This window comes from Panthera leo, chromosome F3 (assembly GCF_018350215.1).
Source record: "Panthera leo isolate Ple1 chromosome F3, P.leo_Ple1_pat1.1, whole genome shotgun sequence".
NCBI classification, from domain to species: Eukaryota; Metazoa; Chordata; class Mammalia; order Carnivora; family Felidae; genus Panthera; species Panthera leo.
Window position 1 is genome coordinate 6,073,155 of NC_056696.1, and position 25,085 is coordinate 6,098,239.

Here is a 25,085-nt window from a genome sequence, read left to right on the forward strand (position 1 = left end):
GGTGGTCCTGTGCTTATGCTGAGGGTCAGGAGAGGGAAATGATGCTGGCCAATTCCTTTGTTCCCCGAGGTTTCTCTCTGTGAATGCTACTTCTCTAGGACTCCTCTGAGATGACTGAATAAACTCCCCACTGTGTGCCACAGGTGCTCTTTTGATTGCTGTTTCCACAATGTAGGGTTGTTTGCCTGCCTTCTCTGCAAGAACAGTGCAGTGCCATTCAGGCTCTATCCCAGCCAAGCCCACTGACCTTTAAGCCCACTGGTTGCAAGAACTCATGAAATTCGGCCCCTCTTGCTTTCCAAGCCAACTGCTACAGGGATTCATTTTTCCTGTGTGCTCCCCTGTGTGCTGGTCTGTCTCTTGTCCTTCTTCATGACCATGGCTCCCTCCTTACCACAGTGGCCACAATCTCTCTCCCAAAGCGCATCTCCACACTTCCTACCTTCTTTGATGTGGCTTCTCTACTGTCAGTTGTGGAGTTTATTTTGCCAGTCTTCACATCAATTTCTGGCGTATTTAGGATGATTTGATGGCTATTTAGTTACATTCATGGAAGGAGGCGAGCCTAGGATCCTTCTACTCGACTGTCATCTTCCACCCTCGGACCAGATGTTAAAACCTTTTGATCTCAAGACCCATTCATAGCCTTAAAAATTATTGAGAATATCACAGAGCTTCTGTTTTAGGTGGGTCAGATCTATCAATATTTACCATGTATCAAACCGAGAAGATATTTATGAATTTATTTTAAAAACTATGATAAACCCATAAAATGTTAACATGACATATATTTTAATGAAAAAGAGCTATTTTCCAAAACAAAGAAAAGCAGAAGAATGGTTGTTTTGAATTTTACATCACAAAATGTCTGTGTTATCTGTCTTAATAGAAGACAGCTGAATTATCATCTGTGCTCCTGCGTTCAAGCTGTTGGCACATGTTGTTTTGGTGGAAGTATGTGGGGAAAATCTATCCTCGCACAGATATGTGGTTGGGAAAGGGTAGAGCTCGGGGACCTCCTGAAAAGGTCTGTGGAGCTCTAGGGGTCCTCAAATCATATTGTAAGTACCACTGCTCTAGGCAAATTTTGTTGAAACATTAGTTTGGGAAATTCTCCTTCTGGGTAACATGAAAGATTAGAGGCAAATAATACAGTAGTGATATGGGAAGGATATATAAAATTTCAAAACATGTTTTACCTGGGTAAAGTTGTGAAAGAAACTTCTGTTGAGAAAAAGAGGAATCACATTTTAGTAAACAGCATGCTAAATATTAGTTTGAATACTTCGCTTTCAATATACATGTTTCTAAGTCTCTCAATATTCTTATATTCCATTATAAATACATAAACAATTAAATACAAAATTTTTAAAAAGCTACTATGTCTATAATTAAATATAACGACTGATTCTCACATGTTATCACATGTCAAAAGGCTGACAGGCTTGAGTCTGCGTGCTGCCTTAGTAACATTACAAGTTCACGTAGCCAAAATTGCATGAGCAGTCTTTAAAACTGTGATATGATCATTCTGCCTAAGAAAGTCTATAGTGTTTACGTGCTGTAATTTATGCCAATTTATGCCAACAAAGTCATCAATTGGCAGTGAAAATCTTTCATTAACTGCCCTTTCAATTTAAATTTTCTGAAAGGAACATTTATCTGTATGTTCAGTTGCATGTTTTTTAGAAAGTGATGTTCATTTAATGATATCTGTATTTTCTTTATCATATAAGCTCTAAAAGTCAATGCCTCAGGACTATGTTCTTTTATTTGCTGATTGCTGCCCAGTGCCTGGTACGTTATTATGTACAAAATGGGAAAAAAAAGATATTTTGGGAATCAGTAAATATGTAGGCAGTGAGTTTCTGAGACCATATAACGAAAACAATATTTCATGTGTTCAAGCTGATTTTATTCTATTTTTAAAACATGTGTTTTTAGAGAGAGAGGGAGCAGAAGCTGGGAGGAGGGGCAGAGGGAGAGAGAGAAAGAATCTTAAGCAGACTCCATGCTCAGCATGGAGCCCAATTCAGGTCTCGGTTCCACAACCTGGGGATCACGAGCTGAGGTGAAATCAAGAGTTGGATGCTCAACTGACTGAGCCACCCAGGTGCCCCCATATGTTCAATCTGATTTTTAGAAAGCAAATGGAAGTAAGTACTATAAATATTGATAAGTGTTCACAAAGAACTAAGTTGATCAAAAAGATCCCAAGCTCCAGGGCTGGAGTGTCCTCCTTGTGTTATGCTACTTGTCTGAGGTGCAGGAAATAAGAACAGAAGTGGGTCACTGAGTGACTTACCTGTCTATCTGGAAAGGAAAATTTAAAGGCAAAAGGAGAAATGTACTGATAATATGAGAAAGGTTTTAGTATTAATACTAAAAAGCTTATTAAAGGTAAACTTGCAGAGAGACAGTATCAGTTGATGTTAAAGTAACAACCTCGATTTTCATGGAGGATGATATTAGCAGCATTCTGTTGGATCTTTATCAGAATGCTTGCCTTTCTTAAGTGGTGCACAAACTGAAGCGTAGAATGAAAAGAGAGTCAAAGAAAGAAACCTGAATGGAGCTGAGATTTAAGGTAAGGACAGATCATAAAAAGCCAAACAAAAAGACTGGGAGGGGATCGTTAGAAAAAACAGAAGAGGCTGATGTCACCAAGATGGTACAGTGGAAGAAGCCAACCTCCTTTCCCCAACAAAGATCAACAATTAGACAACTATCTACAAACAAAAACAGTTCTGGGAGAGTTCAAGAGTCCACTTAAGAAACTTCAACAAAGTAGAACAAAAACCTAGGAGCAACGGCACAAAAAGGGAAGGAAGAATGCTTCATTTTGTTCTAATCATCCCATCTGCCAAGCCGGCCTTGCTCTGTGTCAAGAGGGAACTCACCAGCTGTAGAGTTCCCCTCCCTGGGAAAGGGAGGGCAGGGTGATTGACCAGCTTCCCCAGCCTTTTGGGGGTACGGCACGGAAGACCTGTTTAGGTTTCACCCCATCCAGAGACTGTCAAAGCTGAGATGTATAGAGATGGCCAGAAACAAGGAAGAAAGGCAAGCACTACCAGTATCAACCACACAGTGGGAGCAATGAGGGTCCCAGTGACCTGGTTCTACAGGGGACCCAGAAGCTTTCACTACAGAAGAAACCAATGGTCAGGACAGCCGTCGTGGACCCCTGCAGATTTCACTAGTTTTTACCCCACAGGTTTTTGCATTTGCAGGTTCCAGCTGCCCGAGTCCCTTCCCATTCACCTGTCCTCACCACTGGCAGAGAATGGGATCCATACAAGCAGCTAGCTTCAGCCTCTGCAGCTGTACAAGTGCAGGATGCAGCCTAGAACCCCACAGCTTACCTCCATCCCTCTGCAGGTGCTTAGGGCTAGCTCCTCCAAATGTGCACCTCTAGGCTCCCCAGCCCAACTCCCACTACGTGCTCCATTACCTTGGGCATGTCTGTGGCAAGACCCTGCATCTTTGGGAAGTCATTCCAATGGTCAAAGCTGTTTGTGAGTCTAGATCTGGCCCTGTCTACTATGACCGGCCTCCATTACTTGTGCCCATATCTGTGGTGAAACACCACAGCCACAGGAATGCACACAGATAGCCAGGACTCCTACAGTTGTTTGTATGCCTGCATTTGGCCTGGCCCTTGCTGCTGTCCCTGGTCCTCAACACTATGTGTGTGCCTAAAACTGACCCCTACCAGGACACAGAAAACTACCAGCAGGCCCCCACAGCTAAATATGTGCACACCACTGGTTCGGGCCACTACCACTTCCTGCTCTGGTCCCTAGCCACTGGATCTGGAGGAGCTGTGGGGAACATTAACAGACGTTGAAGTCACTGTGAGCACTACATAGCACTTGCCAAATATCACACAGTTGTTGATGTTATGGACTCCAGTGGCCTGACCTAATGAGACATCATGCATCTCTGAACCCCAAGATGCCACATGCCCCTGAGGTGCCCTACATCACTAGACCTGGGGTCACTGTATTCTCCACCCACCAGGGAAGGTTTTCCTTAGCAAAGTCAGTCTTCCAAAGTTTGGAAGAGGTGACTGCTTTTTCAAATAGATAGACACTTATGTGAGGATAAAGGGAACATGAAAAATCAAGGAATCATGACACCACCAAAGGAATACACAAATTCCAGTAATGGGTCCCCCCAAAATGGAGATACATAAATGCTTCAAAAAGGAATTCAAAATAGTGTGTCTAAAGATGCCCAGAGAGCTACAAGAGAACAAAGGTCAACAATTTAATGAAATCGGAAAAACAATAGAAGAATAAAGCAAGAAGTTCAATAGACAGAAAACATGGAAACACACACACACACACACACAGAAAATTTGAAGCTAAGGATACAATGACTGCACTGAAGAATTTACAAAAGATCTCCAAGAGCAGGCTGGACAAAACAGAAGAATCAATGAACTCAAAGGCAGATCATTTGAAATTACCCAGTTCAGAAAAGAAAAAAGAAAAAAAGAATAAAAAAGGATGACCAAAGCCTGGGATACCATTAAGAGAAACAATCAGTGCATCACCGGGGTCCCAGGAGGAGAAGAGAAGGAAAATCTTAAAGATAAAATGGCTGACAACTTCCTAAATCTAGGGAAAGATTTGGATATTCAAGTTCATAAAGCTAAATCACCCCCAAATTTCAATGTAAAATGATCTTCTCCACAGCCATTATAATAAAATTATCTAAAATAAAATACAAAGAAGAGAATTTTAAGAGCAGGAGGAGAAAAAAAAAAAAACCCTCTCATACAAACGATCACCCTTAGGTGATCTCAGCAGAAACCTCACAGTCAGGAAAGAGTGAGATGATACATTCAAGGTGCTGAAAGAAAAAAACTGCCAACCAACAACACTTTATCAGCAAATCTGTCCTTTAGAAATGAAAGCAAGATAGACTTTCCCAAACAAATAAAAATTGAGGGGGTTTATCACCACTAGGCTTGCCTTACATAAATGCTGTAAGGAGATCTTCAAGCTGAAATAAAAAGTCTTCTAATTAGTAAAAAGAAAAGATGAAAATATATAACACACTAGTAAAGGTAAATATATAAAAAGATTCTGAATATTTTAATATTGTAACAGGGTGGTGTGTTAGCCACTTACCTTTAGTATAAAGGTTAAAGGACCAAAGTATTACAAATTATAATGGCCACACAACATACAGAGATGTAGAATTCTGGGAAGATGGCAGAGTTGGAGGATTCTAAGCTCACCACATCCCACAGACACACTGAGATAACAGCCACAGGAGTGCAACTAACACGGAAAATGACTGAAAGACTGGCAGAACAGACTTTGCACACTTAATCGTAGAGAGGAGGCCACATCAAAATGGGTAGGAAAGGCTTTCGGGAAGCCTTGGCTGGGAAGTTGGGCTGGGAACCAAACACGCTGGTGAGGCTAACCCCAAACAGGAGGGACAGCACAAGCACGGAGAAGCGAGAGCATCAGACTCCACACCGGGCACCCCAGGCACGGGGAACCCAAACTGGGAAGATGAGTACCCATAACACTTGGCTGTGAAAACCAGTGAGGCTCAATTTCATGAGTTTTTACAACCAGCAGGGCTTAGCTCTGAATACCCTAAAAATCAGTGGGCTTAGCTCCAGGAGAGCCATTGTGCAACAGGAAACTGAAATGCCACCTGTAAAGGGCCAGCAAAGTAAACAACCCAGCCAAGGCACAGCGGAGAAGCAGCAGCCTGGAAAGTGCCTGAGGTATATGGCAGATTTATTTACTGAGGTATCGATTTATTTGCTAATCTCAGAATATGCACTGGAGGGACAGGGACCTTTAAGAGACTTCTCCAAAAACAGAAGAGATGGCAGGCACTGTTTCTCTGCCCCCCACCAGCCTAGACAGCTGATGCTTGTGGGAACGAGCATGAACACAATCCATGTATCTTGCTAACACTGCATTTTCTGCCTCCAGGTTCTCCTGTGTATCCACCCCATCCAACCCACCCCATGTGGCAGGTGTCTCTTCAAAGTGGCTCCTGCCCCAGCACACCTTGCAAGCAGCCTTGGCAGGGACGAGCGGAACTCCAAGGTGACTCCAGCCCTGGGGAGAGGGGAAGAAAACCAGACACACACCAGTGTCCCCATAGTCCCAGCAGCTAAACCCTACAGCTGGCAGTGCAGTGCCCTGCTGGTCAATGTGACTGCGGCTCCCGCACACATATGGGGGAACAGGCGTGTGGTCTGACTGTGGCCCCATTCACCAACAAAAAGCTCTCGGGGGCAGCACAGGAAGAAATCCCTGCAGTTCAGTGTGACTACAGCACCCGCAGACAGACTGGGGGCAAACTGTGAGTCTCACTGTCAACTCCACCTACCAACAAAAACCTCCCAAGGGACAGGCTGGGAGAGCACTCTGTAGGTTGGTGCAAGGGCAACCCCAGCAAATGGAATGGGGGTTGGCATCGGGCCAACTGCCAGATCCACACACCAAGGAAGGCCTCTGTGGACAAGGCAGGGAGAGGGCCCTATAGGTTGGTGAGACTGCAGCTGAGGGCAGGCACCTGTGCTGACTTCTAACACTGCCCAATTGCAAGCCCACAGGGGCCCCAGACCGGTTCCTTAATAGCACAAGGACTAAACCCCACCCAGTGTACCCAAAAAAGGCAAAAGTGGGCCAATGTAACTGACTTGACTGAAGGCAAACGTGGCTCAGCCACAACAGTAGGGCATATACAATCCACATGGGAGACATCCCTGAAGTGCCTGGTTCTGGTGAACCTAATGGTAACCACAAATCAAAAACCTTTGATACACGATAAGTAAAGAGAAAGGAATCCAAGCATATTACTAAAGAAAGCCATCAGGCCACAGGGGAACTGAGCAAAAGAAGAAGAAAGGAACCAAGAGGAACTACAAAAACAACCATAACACAAATAACAAGATGGCAATAAGTACACACCTATCAATAACTGCTCTAAATGTAAAAAAACTAAATGCTCCAGTCATTTGTGTCAGAAAATACAGGGTGACTGAGAGAGCGAGAGATAAAAGGAGATGCATCTATATGCTGCCTTCAGTAGACTCACTTCACACCTCTAGACACATGCAGGTTGAAAGTGAAGGGATGGAAAATCATTCATCATGCAAATGGAAGGGAAAAGTAAGTTGCGGTGACAATACTTATATCAAAAACATACACTTTATTTTTTAAAATGTTTATTTGTGTGTGTTTGTGTGAGAGAGAGAGAGAGTGCGCATGCACATGCAGACAAGTGGAGAAGGGGCAAAGTGGGCCCACACCAGCAACGGAAAGCCTGACGTGGAGCTTGAACTCACTAACTGCAAGATCATGACCTGAGCCAAAGTCAGATGCTTAACTGAGCCACCAGGCACCCCAAACAAAATAGACTTTAAAACAAAGACTAGAAGGTGCCTCATTAGCGCAGTAGGTAGCGCTTCAGTCTCATAAAACAAAGACTAGCAAGAAAGAAAGGGCATGACATAATGATAGAAGGAACAATGCAACAAGAGGACATAACAATTATAAATATTTATGCACCCAATATGGAAACACCTAAGTACATAAAGCAACCATTAATAGACATAAAGGAAGAAATTGACAATAACACAATGATAGTAGGGGACCTTAACATCCCACTAACATCAATGGATAGATTATAGAGACAGAAAATCAACAAGGAAACAGTGGCTTTCAATGACACATTAAACCAGGTTGATCTAACAGATATTCAGAACATTTTCACCCCCAAACAGCAGAATACACATTCTTTTCAAGAGCACAAAGAACATTCCCCAAAATAGATCACACGTTATACAGCAAAACAAGTCTCAATAAATTAAAAAAGATTCAAATCATATCATGCATTTTTCCTGTGTATTAAACTAGAAATGAATCACAAGAAAAAAATCTGGAAAGGACACAACACAAATACATGGAGGCTAAATAACATGTTACTAAACAATAAATGGGTCAACCAAGAAATCAAAAAGCAAATAAAAAAATACAAAGAGAGAAATAAAAATGAAAACATAATGGTCCAAAATCCTTGGGGAGCAGCAAAAGCTCTTCTACAGGGGAAGTTTATAGCAATACATGCCTAACTCAAAAAATAAGAGAAATCTCAAATAAACAAGCTAACCTTACACCTAACCTTAAAGCTAGAAAAAGAAAAACAAAGCCCAAAGCCAGTAGAAGAAAAAAAACAATAAAAATTAGAGAAGAAATAAATTAAGACTAAAAAACAATAGAATAGATCAATAAAACCAGGATCTGGTTCTTTGAAAAGATAAACAAAATTGATAAACCTAGAGAGAGAGAGAGAGAAAACTGAAATAAAATCAGAAATAAAGGAGAAGAGGGTGCCTGGGTGGCTCAGTCAGTTGGGCATCTGACTTGGTTTTGGCTCAGGCCATGTTCTCATGGTTCATGGGTTTGAGCTCTGCATAGGGCTCTGCACTGGTAGTGCAGAGCCTGCTTGTGATTCTCTCTCTCTCCCCCTCTATCTGGCCTCTCCTGCTCTCTCTTCTCTCTCTCTGTCTCTCAAAATAAATAAACTTTAAAAAAAGAAATAAAGGAGGAGAGGGGTGCCTGGGTGGGTCAGTCAGTTAAACATCTGACTTCAGCTCAGGTAATGACCTCACAGTTTGTGAGTTCAAGCTCCACATTGGACTCTGTGCTGACAGCTCAGAGTCTAGGACCTGCTTTGGATTCTGTGTCTCCCTCTCTTTCTGCCCCAACCCCACTCATGCTCTGTCTGTCTGTCTGTCTGTCTCTCTCTCTCAAAAATAAATAAACGTAAAAAAACTTTTAAAAAGAAATAAAGGAGGAGAAATAACAACCAACACCATAGTAATACAAACAATAAGAGAATATCATGAAAAATTATATGCCAACAAATTGCACAACCTAGAAGTAATGGATAAAATTCCTAGAAACATAAAGCTTCCAAAACTGAATCAAGAAGAAATAGAAAATTTCAATAGACAGATTACCAGCAATGAAATTGAATCAGTAATCAAAAAACTCCCAATGAATAGAAGTCCAGGAACAGACAGCTTCACAGGTAAATTGTATCAAACATTTAAAGAAGAGTTAATAATGTCTATTCTTCTCAAACAATTCCAAAAAACAGAAAATGAAGGAAAGCTTCCAAATTCATTCTATGTGGTCAGCATTGTCTTGATATCAAAACCAGATAAACACACTATGAGAAAAAAGAGAACTACAGGCCAATATGTCTGATCACAGATATAAAAATTCTCAACAAAATATTAGCAAAACAAATCCAACAATACATTTAAAAAATCCTTCACCACAATCAAGTGGGATTTATTCCCAGGATGCAAGTGTGGCTCAATATTTGCAAGTCAATCAACTTAACACATCACATTAACAAGAAAATGGATACAAACCATATCATCATCTCAATTGATGTATAAAAAGCATTTGACAAAATGTAACATCCATTCATGATAAAAACTCTTAACAAAGTAGGTTTAGAGGGAACATACCTCAACATAATAAAGGCCATATGTGAAAAGTGCATCACTAACATCATACTCAATGGTGAAAAACTGAGGATGTTCACTCTTTTTTTTTTTTTTTTAATTTTTTTTTTTAACGTTTACTTATTTTTGAGACAGAGAGAGACAGAGCATGAACGGGGGAGGGGCAGAGAGAGAGGGAGACACAGAATCGGAAACAGGCTCCAGGCTCTGAGCCATCTGCCCAGAGCCTGACGCGGGGCTCGAACTCACGGACCGCGAGATCGTGACCTGAGCCGAAGTCGGACGCTCAACCGACTGAGCCACCCAGGCGCCCCAGGATGTTCACTCTTATTGCTTTTTTCAACACAGTACTAGAAGTCCTAGCCACAGCAATCAGACAAGAAAAAGAAATAAAAGGTATCCAAATTAGGAAAGAAGAAGTATAACTCATATTTCCAGATGATATCACACTATATATAATAAATCTTGAAGACTCCACCAAAACTACTAGACCTGAGAAGTGAATTCAGTAAAGTTTTAGGACACAAAATTAATATATAGAAATCTGTTGCATTTCTATACACTAATAACGAAGCAGCAGAAAAAGAAATTAAGAAAACAATCTCATTTATAATTACAGCAAAAAAACTAAAATAATAGGAATAAACTCTTAACCAAGGAGGTGAAAGACCTGTGCTCTGAGAACTATAAAACACTGATGAAATAAATTGAAGATGACACAAACAAATGAAAGATATCCCATATTCATGGATTGGGAGAACCAATATTGTTAAAATGTCCATACCACCCAAAGCAATCTACAGATTTAATAAAATCCTTATTGAAATACCAAAAGCATTTTTAACATAAGTAGAGCAAATAATCCTAAAATGTGTATGGAACCACAAAAGACCCCGAGTAGCCAAAGCAATCTTAAAATAGAAGAAAGCTGGAGGTGTCACAGTCCTAGATTTCAAGCTATACTACAAAGCTGTAGTAATCAAAACATTGTGGTACTGACACAAAAATAGACACATAGAACAATAGAACAGAATAGAGAGTCTAGTAATAAGCCCATGATTTTTATGGTCAATTACTCTATGATAAAAATGCTAGAATATACAATGCAAAAAAGACAATCTCTCAAAAATGATGCTGGGAAAACTGGACAGCTTCACGTAAAATAATGAAATTGGACCACTTTCTTATACCGTGCACAAAAATAAATTCGAAACGGTTTAAAGACCCAAATGTAAGACCTGAAACCATAAAACTCCTAAAAGAAAACATAGGCAGTAATTTATTTCATATCAGCAGTAGAAACATTTTTCTAGATATATATCCTCAGGGAGGGATACAAAAGCAAAAATAAACTAATGGGACTACATCAAAGTAAAAAGATTTAGTACAATAAAGGAAAGCATAAATAAAACAAAAAAAGCAACCTATTGAATAAAAGAAGGTATCTACAAATGATATATCCAATAAGAGGTTAATATCCAAAATACACAAAGAACTTCTACAATTCAACATCATAAAAACTCAAATAATCCAGCTAAAAAATGAGCAGAGAATCCAAATAGACATTTTTCCAAAGAAGACATACAGATGGCCAAAAGAGACAGGTAAAGATGTTCAACACCATGAATCATTCAGGAAATGCAAATCAAAACCACGATGACATATTGCCTCATAACTGTCAGAATGGCTAGAATAAAGAACACAACAAATAGTAAGTGTTAGCAAGGATGTGCAGAAAAAGGAACAGTCACGTACTGCTGGTGGGAATGCTAACTGGTGCAGCCCCTGTGGGAAAATTATGGAGGTTCCTCAAAAAATTAAAAATGGAATTACTACAGTAATTCTACCGGTGGGTATTTACTGAAAGAAAATGAAATCAGCAATTTGACAAGATACATGTATCCATGTATTTATTGCAGCATTATTTATAATAGCCAAAATATGGAAGCAACCCAAGGGTCCATCCATAGATTGGTATGTATATACAATGGAATATTACTCAGCGATAAAAATGAAGTGAAATCTAAACATTTGCAACATGGATGGAGATAGACAGTATAATGCTAAGTGAAATAAGTCTGTTGGAGAAAGATATACCATATGATTTCACTCATATGTGCTATTTAAGAAACAGAAACAAATGAACAAAGAAAAAAAGAGACAAACAAAAACCAGCCTCTTAAATATAGCAAACAAACTGGTGGTTGCCAGAGGGAGGTGGGTAGGGAGATAGGTGAAATAAATAAAGGGGATTAAGAGTACACTTATCGTGATAAACACTGAGTAATATATAGAATTGTTGAATCATTATAGTGTATACCTGAAGCTAATGTAACACTGTATGTTAATTGTATTTAAATTTTAAAAAATACAAAAAATACATTAAATTTTTTTTAAAGAGATGTCAGTATTGACAACAAAACATAAAATGTGGGGTGGGGAAATAAGTTTTGTATGTGATAGAAGGTAAGCTGCTATCAGCCCCACGTAGAATGCTGTTATATCTATAAGATATTTCAAGTAAGCCAACAGGTAACCACAACAAAAACAAACAACAAATCTCAGCTATCATAGGTTCACACAAGATAAAGAGAAGGGAATCAAAGTATACCATTGTGGAAAATCATCAGTTTACAAAGGGACAGCAAGAGAGGAAGAAAGGAACAGAGGAATACAAAAAAGTAAGGGGGGCACCTGGGTGGCTCAGTTGGTTAAGCGTCTGACTCTTGGTTTTGGCTCAGGTCATGATCTCATGGTTCATGAGTTCAAGCCCCGCATTGAAGGGCACCATTGTGGAGCCTACTTAGGATTCTCTGTCTCCCTCTCTCTCTGCCCCTCCCCCACTCGTGCTGTCTCTGTCTCTCTCAAAATAAATAAACTTTAAAAAAACACAAAAGAGCAAGGAAATTAATAAAATGGAATTGGTAAGACCTATCTAACAATAATTACTTTTAATGTAAATGGATTAAATTCTCCAAACAAAGATACAGAATAGCTGCATGGATAAAAAACAAGACCCCTTTATATGCTTCTTATAAAAGACTAACTTCAGCTTCAAGGATATATACAGGCTCAAAGTAAGGGATGGGAAAAGATAGCTCATGCAAGTAGAAACCAAAATAGAGTGGAATAGATATACTTACATCAGACAAAATAGATTGTAAGTTTAAAAAGTGTAACAAGAGACACAGAAGGTAACTGTGTAATAATAAAGAAGCTAATTCATCAAGAGGCTATAACAATTGTAAATATATATGCACACAACATCAGAGCACCATATATTAAGCAAATACTAACAGGTCTGAAGAGAGCAATATACAATAATATAATAGCAGGGGACTTCCATATGCCATTTTCAACAATGGATAGATCATCTAGACAGTCAATAAGGGAAAGTTTACCTTGGACTATACTTTAGACCAAATGAAACATGTACAGAATATTCCATGCAACAGCAAAAGAATACACATTCTTCTCAAGCACACATGGAACATTCCCCAGGATAGATCAAATGTTAGGTTTAAAAAAAAAAAGTCTCAGCAAGTGTAAAAAGATTGAAATCATACTAAGTATATTTTATGACCACAATAGTATGAAACTAGATCAATTACAGGAGGAAAACTGGGAAATACACAAATATGTGGACATTAAACAATACACTGAAAAACCAATGGGTGAAAGATGAAATCAAAAGGAAATTAAAAAAAATATCTTGATGAGCACTGGGTGTTGTATGTAAGTGATGGATCACTAAATTCTACGCCTGAATTCATATTATACTATGTTAAATAAATGAAATAAATTGGATTTAAATAAAATAAATTTTAAAAATATCTTGAAACAAATGAAAAAGGAAACATAATATAACAAATTTATGGGATGCAGCAAAAACACTTCAAGAAGGGGAGTTTATAGTGATAAATGCCCCCGTTAAGGGAAAAGAAAGGTCTCAAATAATCAACCTAACTTTATATGTCAAGCAACTAGAAAAGAAGAACAAACTATATCCAAAGTTAGCAGAAAAATGGAAATAACAAAGATCAGAGCAGAAATAAATAGAGACCAGAAAAAACAGTAGAAAAGATCAACAAAACTAAGAACTGTTGCTTGAAAAAATAAACAAAATTGATGAAACTCTAACTAGACTAAGGAAAAAGAATACTCAAACTACTAAAATCAGAAATGTGTGGACATTACTACAAATTCTACAGAAATGTAAATGACCATAAGCGACTGCTGTGAACAATTATAGACCAACATATTTGACAATCTAGAAGAAATAAATTCCTAAAACATTATCATCTACTGAGACTAAATCAGGAAGAAGTAGAAAATATGACAGACTAAAAATGAGTCAGGCGATTGAGTCAGTAAGTACAAATCTCTCATCAAAGAAAAGCCCAGGAATAGATGGCTTCATTAGTTAATTCCAGCAAATATTTCAAGAAGAATTAATGACAATCCTTTTCAAACTCTTCCAAAAAACTGAAGAGGAGGAAACTCCCAAACTCATTTTACAAGGCCAGCATTATCCTGATACCAAAGTCAGAACAGCACACTACAAGAAGTGAAATCTACAGGCCATATCCCTGAAGAGTAGATGCAAAAATTCTCAACAACATACTAGTAAAGCTGAATTCAACAGCATATTAAAAGGATCACACATGATAATCAAGTGGGATGTAAGGATGGTTCAACATATGCAAAGCAATAAATGTGAAACACATTAATAAAATGAAAGACAAAAGTCATATGATCATCTCAATATATGCAGGAAAACATTGACAAAATACAACATCCCTTCTTAATAAAAACTCTCAACAAATTGGATATAGAGAGAACATACCTCAACATAACAAAGGCAATATATAACAAGCCTACAGCTAACATCATACTCAATAGTGAAAGGTTGGTAGTTTTCCTGTAAGATCAAGAACAAGACTAGAGTGCCCATCCCACTCTTAACATTCCTATTCCATGCAGTACAGGACTCCTAACCAGAGTAATCAGGCAAGAAGAAGAAATAAAAGGCATCCAAATCAGAAAGGAAGACATAAAATTATCACTGCTTGCTGATATGACCTTGAATATAGAACTTCCTAAAGACACCACCAAGAAACTGTTAGAAATAATCAACAAATTCAATAAAGTTGAAGCATATGAAATCAACATGCAGGAATCAGTTGTGTTTCTATACACTAACAATAAACAATCTGAAAAAGGAAGAAAATAAGCCCATTTACAATAGCATCAAAAACAATAAAATACTTAGTGATAAATCTAACCAAGGAAGTGAAAGATCTATACACCAAAAGCTATAAGACATTGAAGATGACCCAGATAAATGGAAATATATTCCATGTTCATAGATTAGGAGAGTTAATATTGCCACAGTATCCATACTACCAAAACCTATAGATTCAATAAAATCCTATCAATTTCCAATGGCATTTTTCCCCCACAGAAACAGAAGAAACAATTGTAAAATGTGTGTGGAACCACAAAAGACCCCCAATAGCCAAATCACTATTGAGCACTGGGCTCAATAAGAACAAAGCCGGAGGCATCACACTTCCTGATTTCAAAATATATTACAAAGCTATATTAATGAAAACAGTATGGTATTATTAAAAACAGACACAAAAACCAATGGAACAGAATCAAGTGTCCAGAGATAAACCCACACACTTATAGTCAACCAGCATTTGACAAGGGAGCCACAAATACTAAATGGGGAAGGAATAGTCTCTTCAGTAAATGGTGTTAGAAAAACTGGATGTCCATGTGAAAAAGAATGAAATTAGAATACTATCTTACCCCACTCAAAAAATTAACTGAAAAGAGAGTAAGGACTTACACATAAGATGAAATACAGTAAAATTCCTACAAGAAAACATAGGTGAAAAATCTCTTTGACCTGAGTTTTGACAATGATTTTTTAAAATATGGCACCAAAAGAAAAAGCAACAAAAGTAAAAATTGACAAGTAGGATCATATCAAACTAAAAAGTTTCTGCACATCAAAAGAAGCAATCAACAAAATGAAAAGGTACAGAATAGGAGAAAATTTTTGCCAACCATATATATGATAAGGAGTTAATATCCAAAATATATGAAAGTCATACAACTCAATATCAAAGAACAAAAAACAAACAAAACCCCAATCTGATTATAAAATTGGCAAAGTACCTAAAAAGACATTTCTCCAAAGAAGACATACAGTTGGTATGGTACATGAAAAGGTGCTAAACATCACTGATCAGCAGGGATACTAATGACATATGACCCCACAACTGTTAGAATGGATATGATAAAAAAAAAATAAAGACAAGAAATGACAAATACATGTTGGTAAGAATGTGGAGAAAAAGGAACCATTGTGCACTGTTGGTGGGAATGTAAACTGGTACCGATAGTATGGAAAACAGTGTGGAGATTCTTTTACAAATTAAAAATAGAACTACCATGTAATCCAGCAATCCTACTTCTGGGTATATTCCAAAGGAAAATAAAACATTATTTTGAAGAGTTATCTGCACTCCCATTTTTTTTAATGTTTATTTATTTTGGGGAGAGAGACAGAGAGAGACAGAGACAGAGCATGAGTGGGGGAGGGGCAGAGAGAGAGTGAGACACAGAATCCAAAGCAGGCAGGCTTCAGGCTGAGCTGCCAGCACAGAGCCTGACACAGGGCTCAAATTCATGAGCTGTGAGATCATGACCTGAGCTGAAGTTGGACACTTAACTGACTGAGCCACCCAGGTGCCCCACTGCACTCTTATGTTAACTGCAGCATCATTCACAATAACCAAGATACGGAAACAACCTAAGTGACTATCAACTGATGAGTGGATAAAGAAAATGTAGCAAATCTATACAATAGAATATCATTCAGCCATATAAAGAAGGAAATCCTGCTATCTGCAACAACATGAATGGACCTGGAGGGCATTATGTCAAGTGAAATAAGTCAGACCAAGAAGGGCACTATATGACCTCCCTTATATATGGAATCTAAGAACTTCAAACTCATAGAAACAGAGGGTATATTGATGTTTACACCAAGGGTTTGGAGCTAGGGGACACAAGGAGATGTTGGCCAAAGTGTACAAACTTTTAGTTATAAGCTAATTAAGTTCCAGGATCTAATGTGTAGCATAACGTATTGTACAAGAAAATATGTACAATAATGATGTATTGTACAAGAAAAAGAAAAAGACATGGAAGATAGTAGCAGGTAAGTGAAGGAAGAAAAGAGTTTCAAGAAGAAATAAGTCATCTCCAACATTATATGTGGTACAGTGGTCAAGTGCTAAGAGGAGTAAAAAATATCCTATTAAACTTGGCAAACTTTCAGTGACTTTACCAAGCTATTTAAGTAGATAGACAGATAGTATGTAGCGAGTACTGGGATAGAGTACTCTGTACTCAGAGTACTGGGATAGACTCTGTTTGGGGGCAAACAGAGTCAATAGGTTTGGAAAGCCCAGTGCTCAAGCAGTGCTCAGCAGGGCCTGGTGCTTGAGGTTTAATCCACTGCAATCTTTGTCTTGAAATTATTAATAAATTTATCTTTGAACTTGTATTTTATATGTGAATTATGATGGGACAATGAAGCACGCACTTGGGAGCTTTGGCTGGTGCAGTCCTGACTCCTGTTCCTGTCTGCCTTCACAGGACAGGTTCTTGGTACCTCACTCCTCCATTCCCTGGTACCTTGGGTTCCACCTGGTCTTGGCCTCCTCACTCCCCTGTCCTGAAAATGCTTCTGCCTTCACCCTGGGCAATAGCCAGGGCTCAGGTGTGGGAGGGTCAGTGTAGGGTATATGAAACTTGTGGCATCTGGAGTAACACATGGCAGCAGCTGCCCTCTGCCTCACCAGGTGGCAGCACTGTGCTGTGGCAGATGGAGGCCTCGTCTCCACAGGAGTGAGTCTCTTGCCCACCCCCAATCAGGGTACTTAGTTTGTTCAAGTGATAAGTTGCAGTACCCGTGGAGGTCACTCATCTGCTATAGGTCAAGATGGCTAGACCCACTGTAAGGAAAGATACCAGGCTTGACTTCTTCAGATGCCACCCCTGACTGGGGCATGAGGTGTTGGTCCAATGGCTGTTGACAGGGGAAACCTGGAAGAAAGTGAACTGCACACATGATGAATCGCCAAGTGATTATGAGGGTCTGCAGTTGGCCCAAGAGTATTCTCATGTCCATGGGAGCATGACATTAAATATAAATAAAAGCACGAAGACCAGTAGAGAGTGACTGGGGAAGAAAGGGAATGCTTTATATTCAAAACTTTTAACACTATTTTTCTTCTGATTTTTTAACAAGAGTCTTCATACGGCCCAAAAAATTACAAAGGCAGTTCTGGATGCAATAATGCAAAAAATGGGAGCATATACCGTGGCAGTTGCCTCTAGACAGGATTTTAGTGAATACAAATTTAAAAATTTTTTAATGTTTATTTATTTTTGAAAGAGAGAGAGAGTGTGACTGGGAGAGGGGCAGAGAGAGAGGGAGACACTGAATCTGAAACAGGCTCTAGGCTCTGAGCTGTCAGCACAGAGCCCGATGCTGGGTGTGAACCCATGGACCGTGAGATCATGACCTGAGTTGAAGTCAGATGCTTAACCAACTGAGCCGCCCAGACACCCCTAGTGAAGACAAATTTTAGACACAGATGATAAGAGAATTAGCAAACTGAAATTAAAAAAAAAATAGTCTACAATGAGTTATGGAAAACAAAATGATAGAAAATATGAAAATATTTCAAGAAGGACAGAATGAAAAGGTGACATATATTTTCTTATGAAAATCTAAAGAGAAAGAATAAAATGAGAGAATCAATATTTGAAAAGATAATGACTGGTTTTTCAGAATTAATGAAAGACCCTAATCTTCAGATTCAGAAACTGCAATAAACCACATGTAGGATAGATTTTTTTAAAAACCTATAATAGTGAAACACCAACGGCAAGGTTAAGTCATTAAACAGAAAATACAGACAACCTAAAAGATAAAACTATTAGACAGTGGACTTTACAATTGCAATAGTAGGACCCAGCAGACAATTATTTTATTTTATTTTATTTTATTTTATTTTATTTTATTTTATTTTATTTTATTTTATTTTACTTTATTTTATTTTATTTTACTATTAGGAAGCTATTTATTAAATATAATTTATTGTCAAATTGGCTTACATACAACACTGAGTGATCATCCCAACAAGTGCCCTCCTTAATGCCCATCACCCATTTTCCCTCCCTTTCCCCTCCATCCCCCCCCCCCCCCCACCGCCACCATCCACCCTCAGTTTGTTCTCTGTATTTAGCAGACAATAATTTTAAAGTCTTGGGAGAAAACAGCAACCAACCCAGAATTGTATTTTCAGAGAAACTATTTTTCAAGAACGAGGATAAAATAGGAGTACCTGGATGGCTGAGTTGGTTAAGTGTCCGATTTAAGTGTCCAGTTAAGAGCCAACTTTCAGCTCAGGTCATGATCTCATGGTTTGTGGGTTTGAGCCCCATGTCAGGCTCTGTGCTGACAGCTCAGAGCCTGGAGTCTGCTTTGGATTCTGTGTCTCATTCTTTCTCTGCCCCTCCCTTGCTTGTGCTGTCTCTCTCTGTCTCTCAAAAATAAATAAATGTAAAAAAAAAAAATTAAAAAAAGAGGTATAATATCAGAGTAAAGTATTCTAAAGATTGTTGTATTGTTCAAGAGAAGAATAAATGTATTGATTAAATTTAGACTTGATACATCTAAAATTACTGGAGTATCATGTAAGATAGACATACAATTCATAATTTCTAAACAAGTATGAAAGAAAATCAAATCAGGAAAAAAAGAAAGTAAAAAGGAGAAAAGAACTGACTAGAATGAAAATATTGACCAAGGCATGATTAGGGTTAAAACATGCTAAAGACATAAAGGGTATTAAGCAAGTAAATGGAAAGCACATTAAATTTTTTCATAAATATAAACTTAAGTAATCACAATAAACATAAATGCTCCAAATTGCCCAATTAAAAGCCAAAAGACTGTCATTTTAGAAAACAGAATATCCAGTTTCAAGGCATTCATTAATGAAACACTTAAAATATAAGTTTATAGAAAACTTGAAAATCAATGGATAAAGACCCATGAATATATTAACATAAAATAAAACAGAACATGAGGCAACAAAAGAAAAAGTATTACAGGTGAGAAGCAAGATCACTACAAATAAAGTTTCAATTCTTCAAAAAGGCTCAGTAATTCCAAAGTTATATACACATAAAAGATAACCTCAAAATATGACACAAAAACTTAGGTACCTATGAGGAAAAGCAACATATCTACCATCCTAGTGGGACATTTGGCAGAGCCCTCTCATTCATTGATAGATCAAGCCAACAATGAGTCAAGTAAGCACACAGAAGATCTGAATAGTTCACTTACCAAATCTGATCTACTAATTGTGTGATTATAATATTTGACCCAACAATAAGAAAATGTATTTTCTATGGGTACACATGGGACATTTATAAAAACTGACTAGATGCTAGGTCAAAAATTTCCTCCAGCAATTCTTATCCCAATACCATCAGGTTATAATTAAAAACACTCATAGGTTTGTAAATTGAAAAATGTATTTTAAAAAAGATTTTGAGAGAAAGAGAGCATCAGGGAAAGAGGGGCAGAGGGAGATGGAAAGAGAGATTCTCAAGTAGGCTCCACACCTAGCACAGAGCCTGACATGGGGCTTGATCCCATGACTGTGAGATCATGACCTGAGCCGAAATCAAGAGTCAGATGTTTAACCAACCGAGCCACACAGGCGCCCCCAAAAATGCATTTCTAACTAACTCATGGGTCAAACAAATTGTAGCAAGGATTAGAAAATTATTTCTGAGCAATAAAAAAAAAAAATCACAGGAGGTATTTGCAATACTTGTTGAATACAGTTACAGAAGTACTTAGAAGAAAAGTGATTGCCTTAAACACGCACATTAGAAAAAAAAGAGAGCCTCATGCCTAATGGGCTAAATAGCCAATTTAAGTTTTAGAAAAACAAACTCAAGGAAATCATAGAAAATATGGGTCGAAATGAAATAGACTGCAATAGACAAGCTCAAAAAGCCAAAAGTTGGTTCTCTGAAAATACTAATAAAAGAGGAATACCACAAGGACATGGAAACAAAGGAAGGCACAAATAAAATTATTAGAAATGTTAAAACAGAAGTGTAACTACAACCACCTCAGAGACTAAATCTCATAAGAGGATATTACAGACAACTTTATGATATTAAAGTTGATATTAAGATGGCTAACTGAAGACATGGATAAATTTCTGGAAAAGTACTACTTACAGAAATGGATTTTACAAGAATTGTAATTCCAAAATAGCACTACAACCATTAAAAAATGGAATTAACACTTAGGAAATCTCCCCCCGCACCACACACACACATGAAATCCAGACCCAAGTAAACTTCTGTGCAAGCTTCCATCAAATACTTAAGGAACATATACTTCCAATGTTACACAAAATCTCTCAGAATAGAAAAGAATGACCACTCCTAACTTCCCTGATGAGTCTAGCACAATCCCGATACCAAATGCAGAAAATGATAGCACAAGGGGAGTAAGACCACAGGCCAAACTCACTCATGAAATTCACGCCAAAAAAATCTGAACACAGTATTAACAAAGAAAATTCATCAATGTAAATGAAAGAGAATTCATCAAGAATTCTGGAGTAGTTGGAATCTGGAATAGTTGGCTTATTCCAGAAATACAAGGTTAGTTTAATATAGAAACATTAATAACTATTTTTCATCATTAACATAGTAAAACAGAAAAACCATATGAACTCTGAAGTGCAAGTAGAAAAACTTTAAACGAATTTCAACACTGATTCATACGCAAAATTCACCACCAACTTGGAATAAAAGGGAAGTTCCTCAACTGGGTAAAGGTTAACTCATAATTTGTAATAAATATTCTGCAAAATTAGTGAAATGAAAGCCTCCCTTTTAAAATCAGGAATAAGACAAGGAGGCCTGCTTTCACCCTTCTAGGAAACATTGTGTTTGAATATTCTAGCAAAGCAGTCAGAATAAAAGAAAGAAAAGCCATACTTATTTGGAAAGGGATAAAGAAAACCATCAGTATTTGCAGGTGATAGGATTTGTAAAAACTCCAAGAGAATATATAAGTAAATCGTTAGAATTAATATAAGAATTTAGCAAGATTGTTGAATACAAAAATCAATATTCAGAAGTAAATTGTGTTCTATACAGCAAGAAGCTCTGGTTAGAAAATACAGAAAATGTAGCTTTAAAAAATTGAGTGTAATAGAGACCAAAATATAAAGCATCTAGGAATAAGTCTAATAAAAATTTCCAGGTACTTTTATGAAAAATTGCAAAATTTTTTGGCAGACATATAAAAAGGCCTAAATAAATGGAAGGTTATGTATTATTCTTGAGCTGAAACTCTCCAAATTGATTTAAATATTGATTTAAATATTTAATATAGGAATCCCTACTAGAGTTTTTGTGGAGTTTGACAAATCAATTCTAAAATTTCATAGAGAGGAAAAATAGGCCAGAGGAAAAATAGACAAAGCTAAGAGACTCATGAAGAAGAACAAGATTTGTGTCAGAGTGGGCCAGGGATTTGCACTGTCACTCATCAAGATTTGAAATATGAAATTATAGTAATAAAGATAATGTAGTGTTTATTAAGCAGACAAACAGATCAGCTGAACAGTAGAGCCAGCTGGGAAGAAACACATGCATACATGGAAAATCGATTTATGATAAAGCAGGCACTACAGGTAAGTACATTATTCAATAAATGGGTCTGATAAGATTAATTATTCACATGGAAAAAATAAAATTGGATCCCTATCTCCAAGTATATACAAAAACTAACTCCAGATGGATTAAGGACCTAACTGTGGAAGTCAAAACTATGTGGACCTTTCAGGAAACAACATAGGAGGCTATTTTTATGAACTTGGAGGAAAAGATTTCTTAAATTGATTTAAAAACGCACAAACCAATTAAGGTAAGAGCTGACAAATTCATCTATAATAGCAAGGACCTCTGTTATCAATAGAGATCATAAGTGAAAAGTTGCATAAACTGGGATAAATCCTTTCAATATATATACATATTGAAATATATAAATAATGTCCTAGTCATTAGAATGAAATCTTATAAGTTATTCTGAAACAAAAATAACTCAAAAAATGGGTAAAAATCCTCATTTAACAGAAAGGGAAGAAAAATTCTTCATGAATAAATGAAAATATGCTCAATAGTAATTAGGGAAATGCAAATAAAAAGCACAGTGACATAATTTCACATCTACTAGATTGTAAAATTAAAGTCAGATAATACTGAGCATTGGTGAGGAAGTAGCACAATGGGAACATTCATGGGCTGCTGGTGTAGACGTAGTCCACTGCTGGTGTAGACGTAGATTTGAACGATCTTTTCAAGAGGCATTTAGGCATTACCTAGTAAACTTGAACAAATGCATATCCTACTTTTAGCCAATTGTACTTTTAGGTCTATATCCTAGAGAAACTTGTTCGTGTGCATCAGAATGGAATTTGCTAAACAATAACGTACATACAATGACTACAGGATCTTGTTCAAATGCAGGTAATGATCTAGGAGGTCTGGAATGAGGCCCCAGATTCTGCATTTCTAAGTAGCAGATTCTACGGTACTGGTAATGTTCTCTTCCTTGACTTGTGTGATGAATACATGAGTATTAGTTTCATTTTATTCTTTAAATGGTATTTTTACAGGTGATAAATTGTGTACATTTTTACCACTTACATAACAGAAAAACACTTAGCTCCCACTGAGCTGTCTCTTTGGGCTTAACTGCCCCCCCTAGATAGGTGCTGCTTCTTCTGATTTTGTTTTCATGATTCATGACCAGATCAGAGCAGTATGGAAGCCCATATCCGTCACTAGCTCTTGGGGCTCAGTGTGTGTGAGTGAGATTGGAAACTCGTGAAACTGACTATCAATGCTTTTTCAATGCTTTTTTTGGCAGATTGCCTTCTCTGATGGCCCCCCTGGTCTCTGCTTGGAGGAAGCAGAAAATAACCCATGTGGCCAGAGAGGAAGGTTCTGTTCTCCAATTCTGCTGTACAGGGAATTTTTATCTCCAAATTAGCCTTTGTCTGTTTCTCAGTTGGTTTCAAACCCACAGGAGAAAGCTGGTGATTGGCATATCTGAAATCCGCAACTAGGACAGAACCCTGTCAGGTTCAGGAGTAGCAGAGACTCCATCCTTGCTTCTTGTAAGAGTCTGGGAAGGTGGCAGTATTTCTGAGAGGAATGGAACGTGCACTCCTTGAAGGGCTTGCTAAAATCTAGTTATCAGGGCTTCTAGTCCAAAAATTTCATTTACACTGCAGAGCCATCTGACTTCTAAGGGACCACGTGAACCAAGACAACTATCGGCAACAACCACTTCCGCTTTACAGAAGACACGAGTATTCTGCCGGCGACTGCCTGGGTTATGTGTCAGTCCTCAAGTAATCCCTGTGGCCAATGAAATGTGAGGCTGTTGAGTCCTCTGGGGAGCAGGGGCCACATAAGGCAGTTCCCTGTATCCTATTCAGGGCTTAGGGTATTGCCTTGACTGTTGCACTGAAAAATATTCTGATTCATTGATGGTTTTAACTTATCAGATGATTTTCTAATGCAGTTAATTATTTTCTCCTGTGCCAGTTTTCTCTTTTTAGTTATTTTCATTCACTCTCATGTTAATATGGGTTGGAGAAACTATGTATATAATGGAATTAAAAGAGCCCTGTAGTCTGAAAAACCAGCGTCAAATCCCAATGCTAGTTATTAGTAGCTGTGTATTATTATCTGAGTTATTTAACCTACCCAAGCTTATATGTCCTCATTTATAAAATAAAGATAACAATACCTGCATTTCTGTTTGTTATAAAAAGTGAGAGAGATAATTTACATCAAGTACGAACATTAGAAATATATGTTCAAATAGTGGTTGCTATTGTTATTTTTATTGTTTGTTTCCCAATATTAGTTTGGCATTTTATTTGAGGATATCTTGATTGGTGAGTGCAAGCTTATGTGAAAAGTATAATGTAGATAATCCATCTGTGGTTAATTAAAAGTTAAATCTAATTATTCTTAAAAAGCATTAATTATCTTTGTATTCAACATTGCCTCACTTACATAACTCTATAATACCACAGGAAGCAGATATGAGAACTTTGCACAGACAAATTGCGTTCTTCTTCTGAATCCTAAAAGGAAATTAAGGTAGCTTTAAATACAAATTTGGATACAGGCAGAAAAGTCACAGAGGCGCTAAATTAGTGATCTAAGATGAGAGGAAGTATAATGAACAAATTTTGGAATAGAACTAACAAATATTCATGTAATACTAGTTCAATTCTGTAGCTATTCTCTGTAATTACAAATTCACTATCATGAGTGACAAATTTGTTATGTATTGGTCTTTGCACCCAGTTCCTGCTAATCTTTGGTCTTTGACCGCAGTTCCTGATGC

General features: G+C 37.7%; 1 protein-coding gene across 3 annotated transcripts in view; it reads right to left on the bottom strand.

Annotated features, from left to right (window-relative positions):
• CATSPERE (catsper channel auxiliary subunit epsilon) overlaps nucleotides 1-25,085 on the bottom strand; it is a 196,523-nt gene that overhangs the window by 141,109 nt on the left and 30,329 nt on the right. For all 3 annotated transcript variants that reach the window (XR_006199154.1, XM_042926453.1, XM_042926454.1), the window contains exons 5-6: nucleotides 24,749-24,819; nucleotides 1,200-1,224 (exon numbers count right to left, since the gene is read on the bottom strand). Coding sequence is in view for 2 of the 3 variants with exons in the window: in XM_042926453.1 (XP_042782387.1) it covers nucleotides 1,200-1,224; nucleotides 24,749-24,819 (96 nt within the window). In the remaining variant the exon portion in view is untranslated. The remainder of the gene's footprint in view (nucleotides 1-1,199; nucleotides 1,225-24,748; nucleotides 24,820-25,085) is intronic.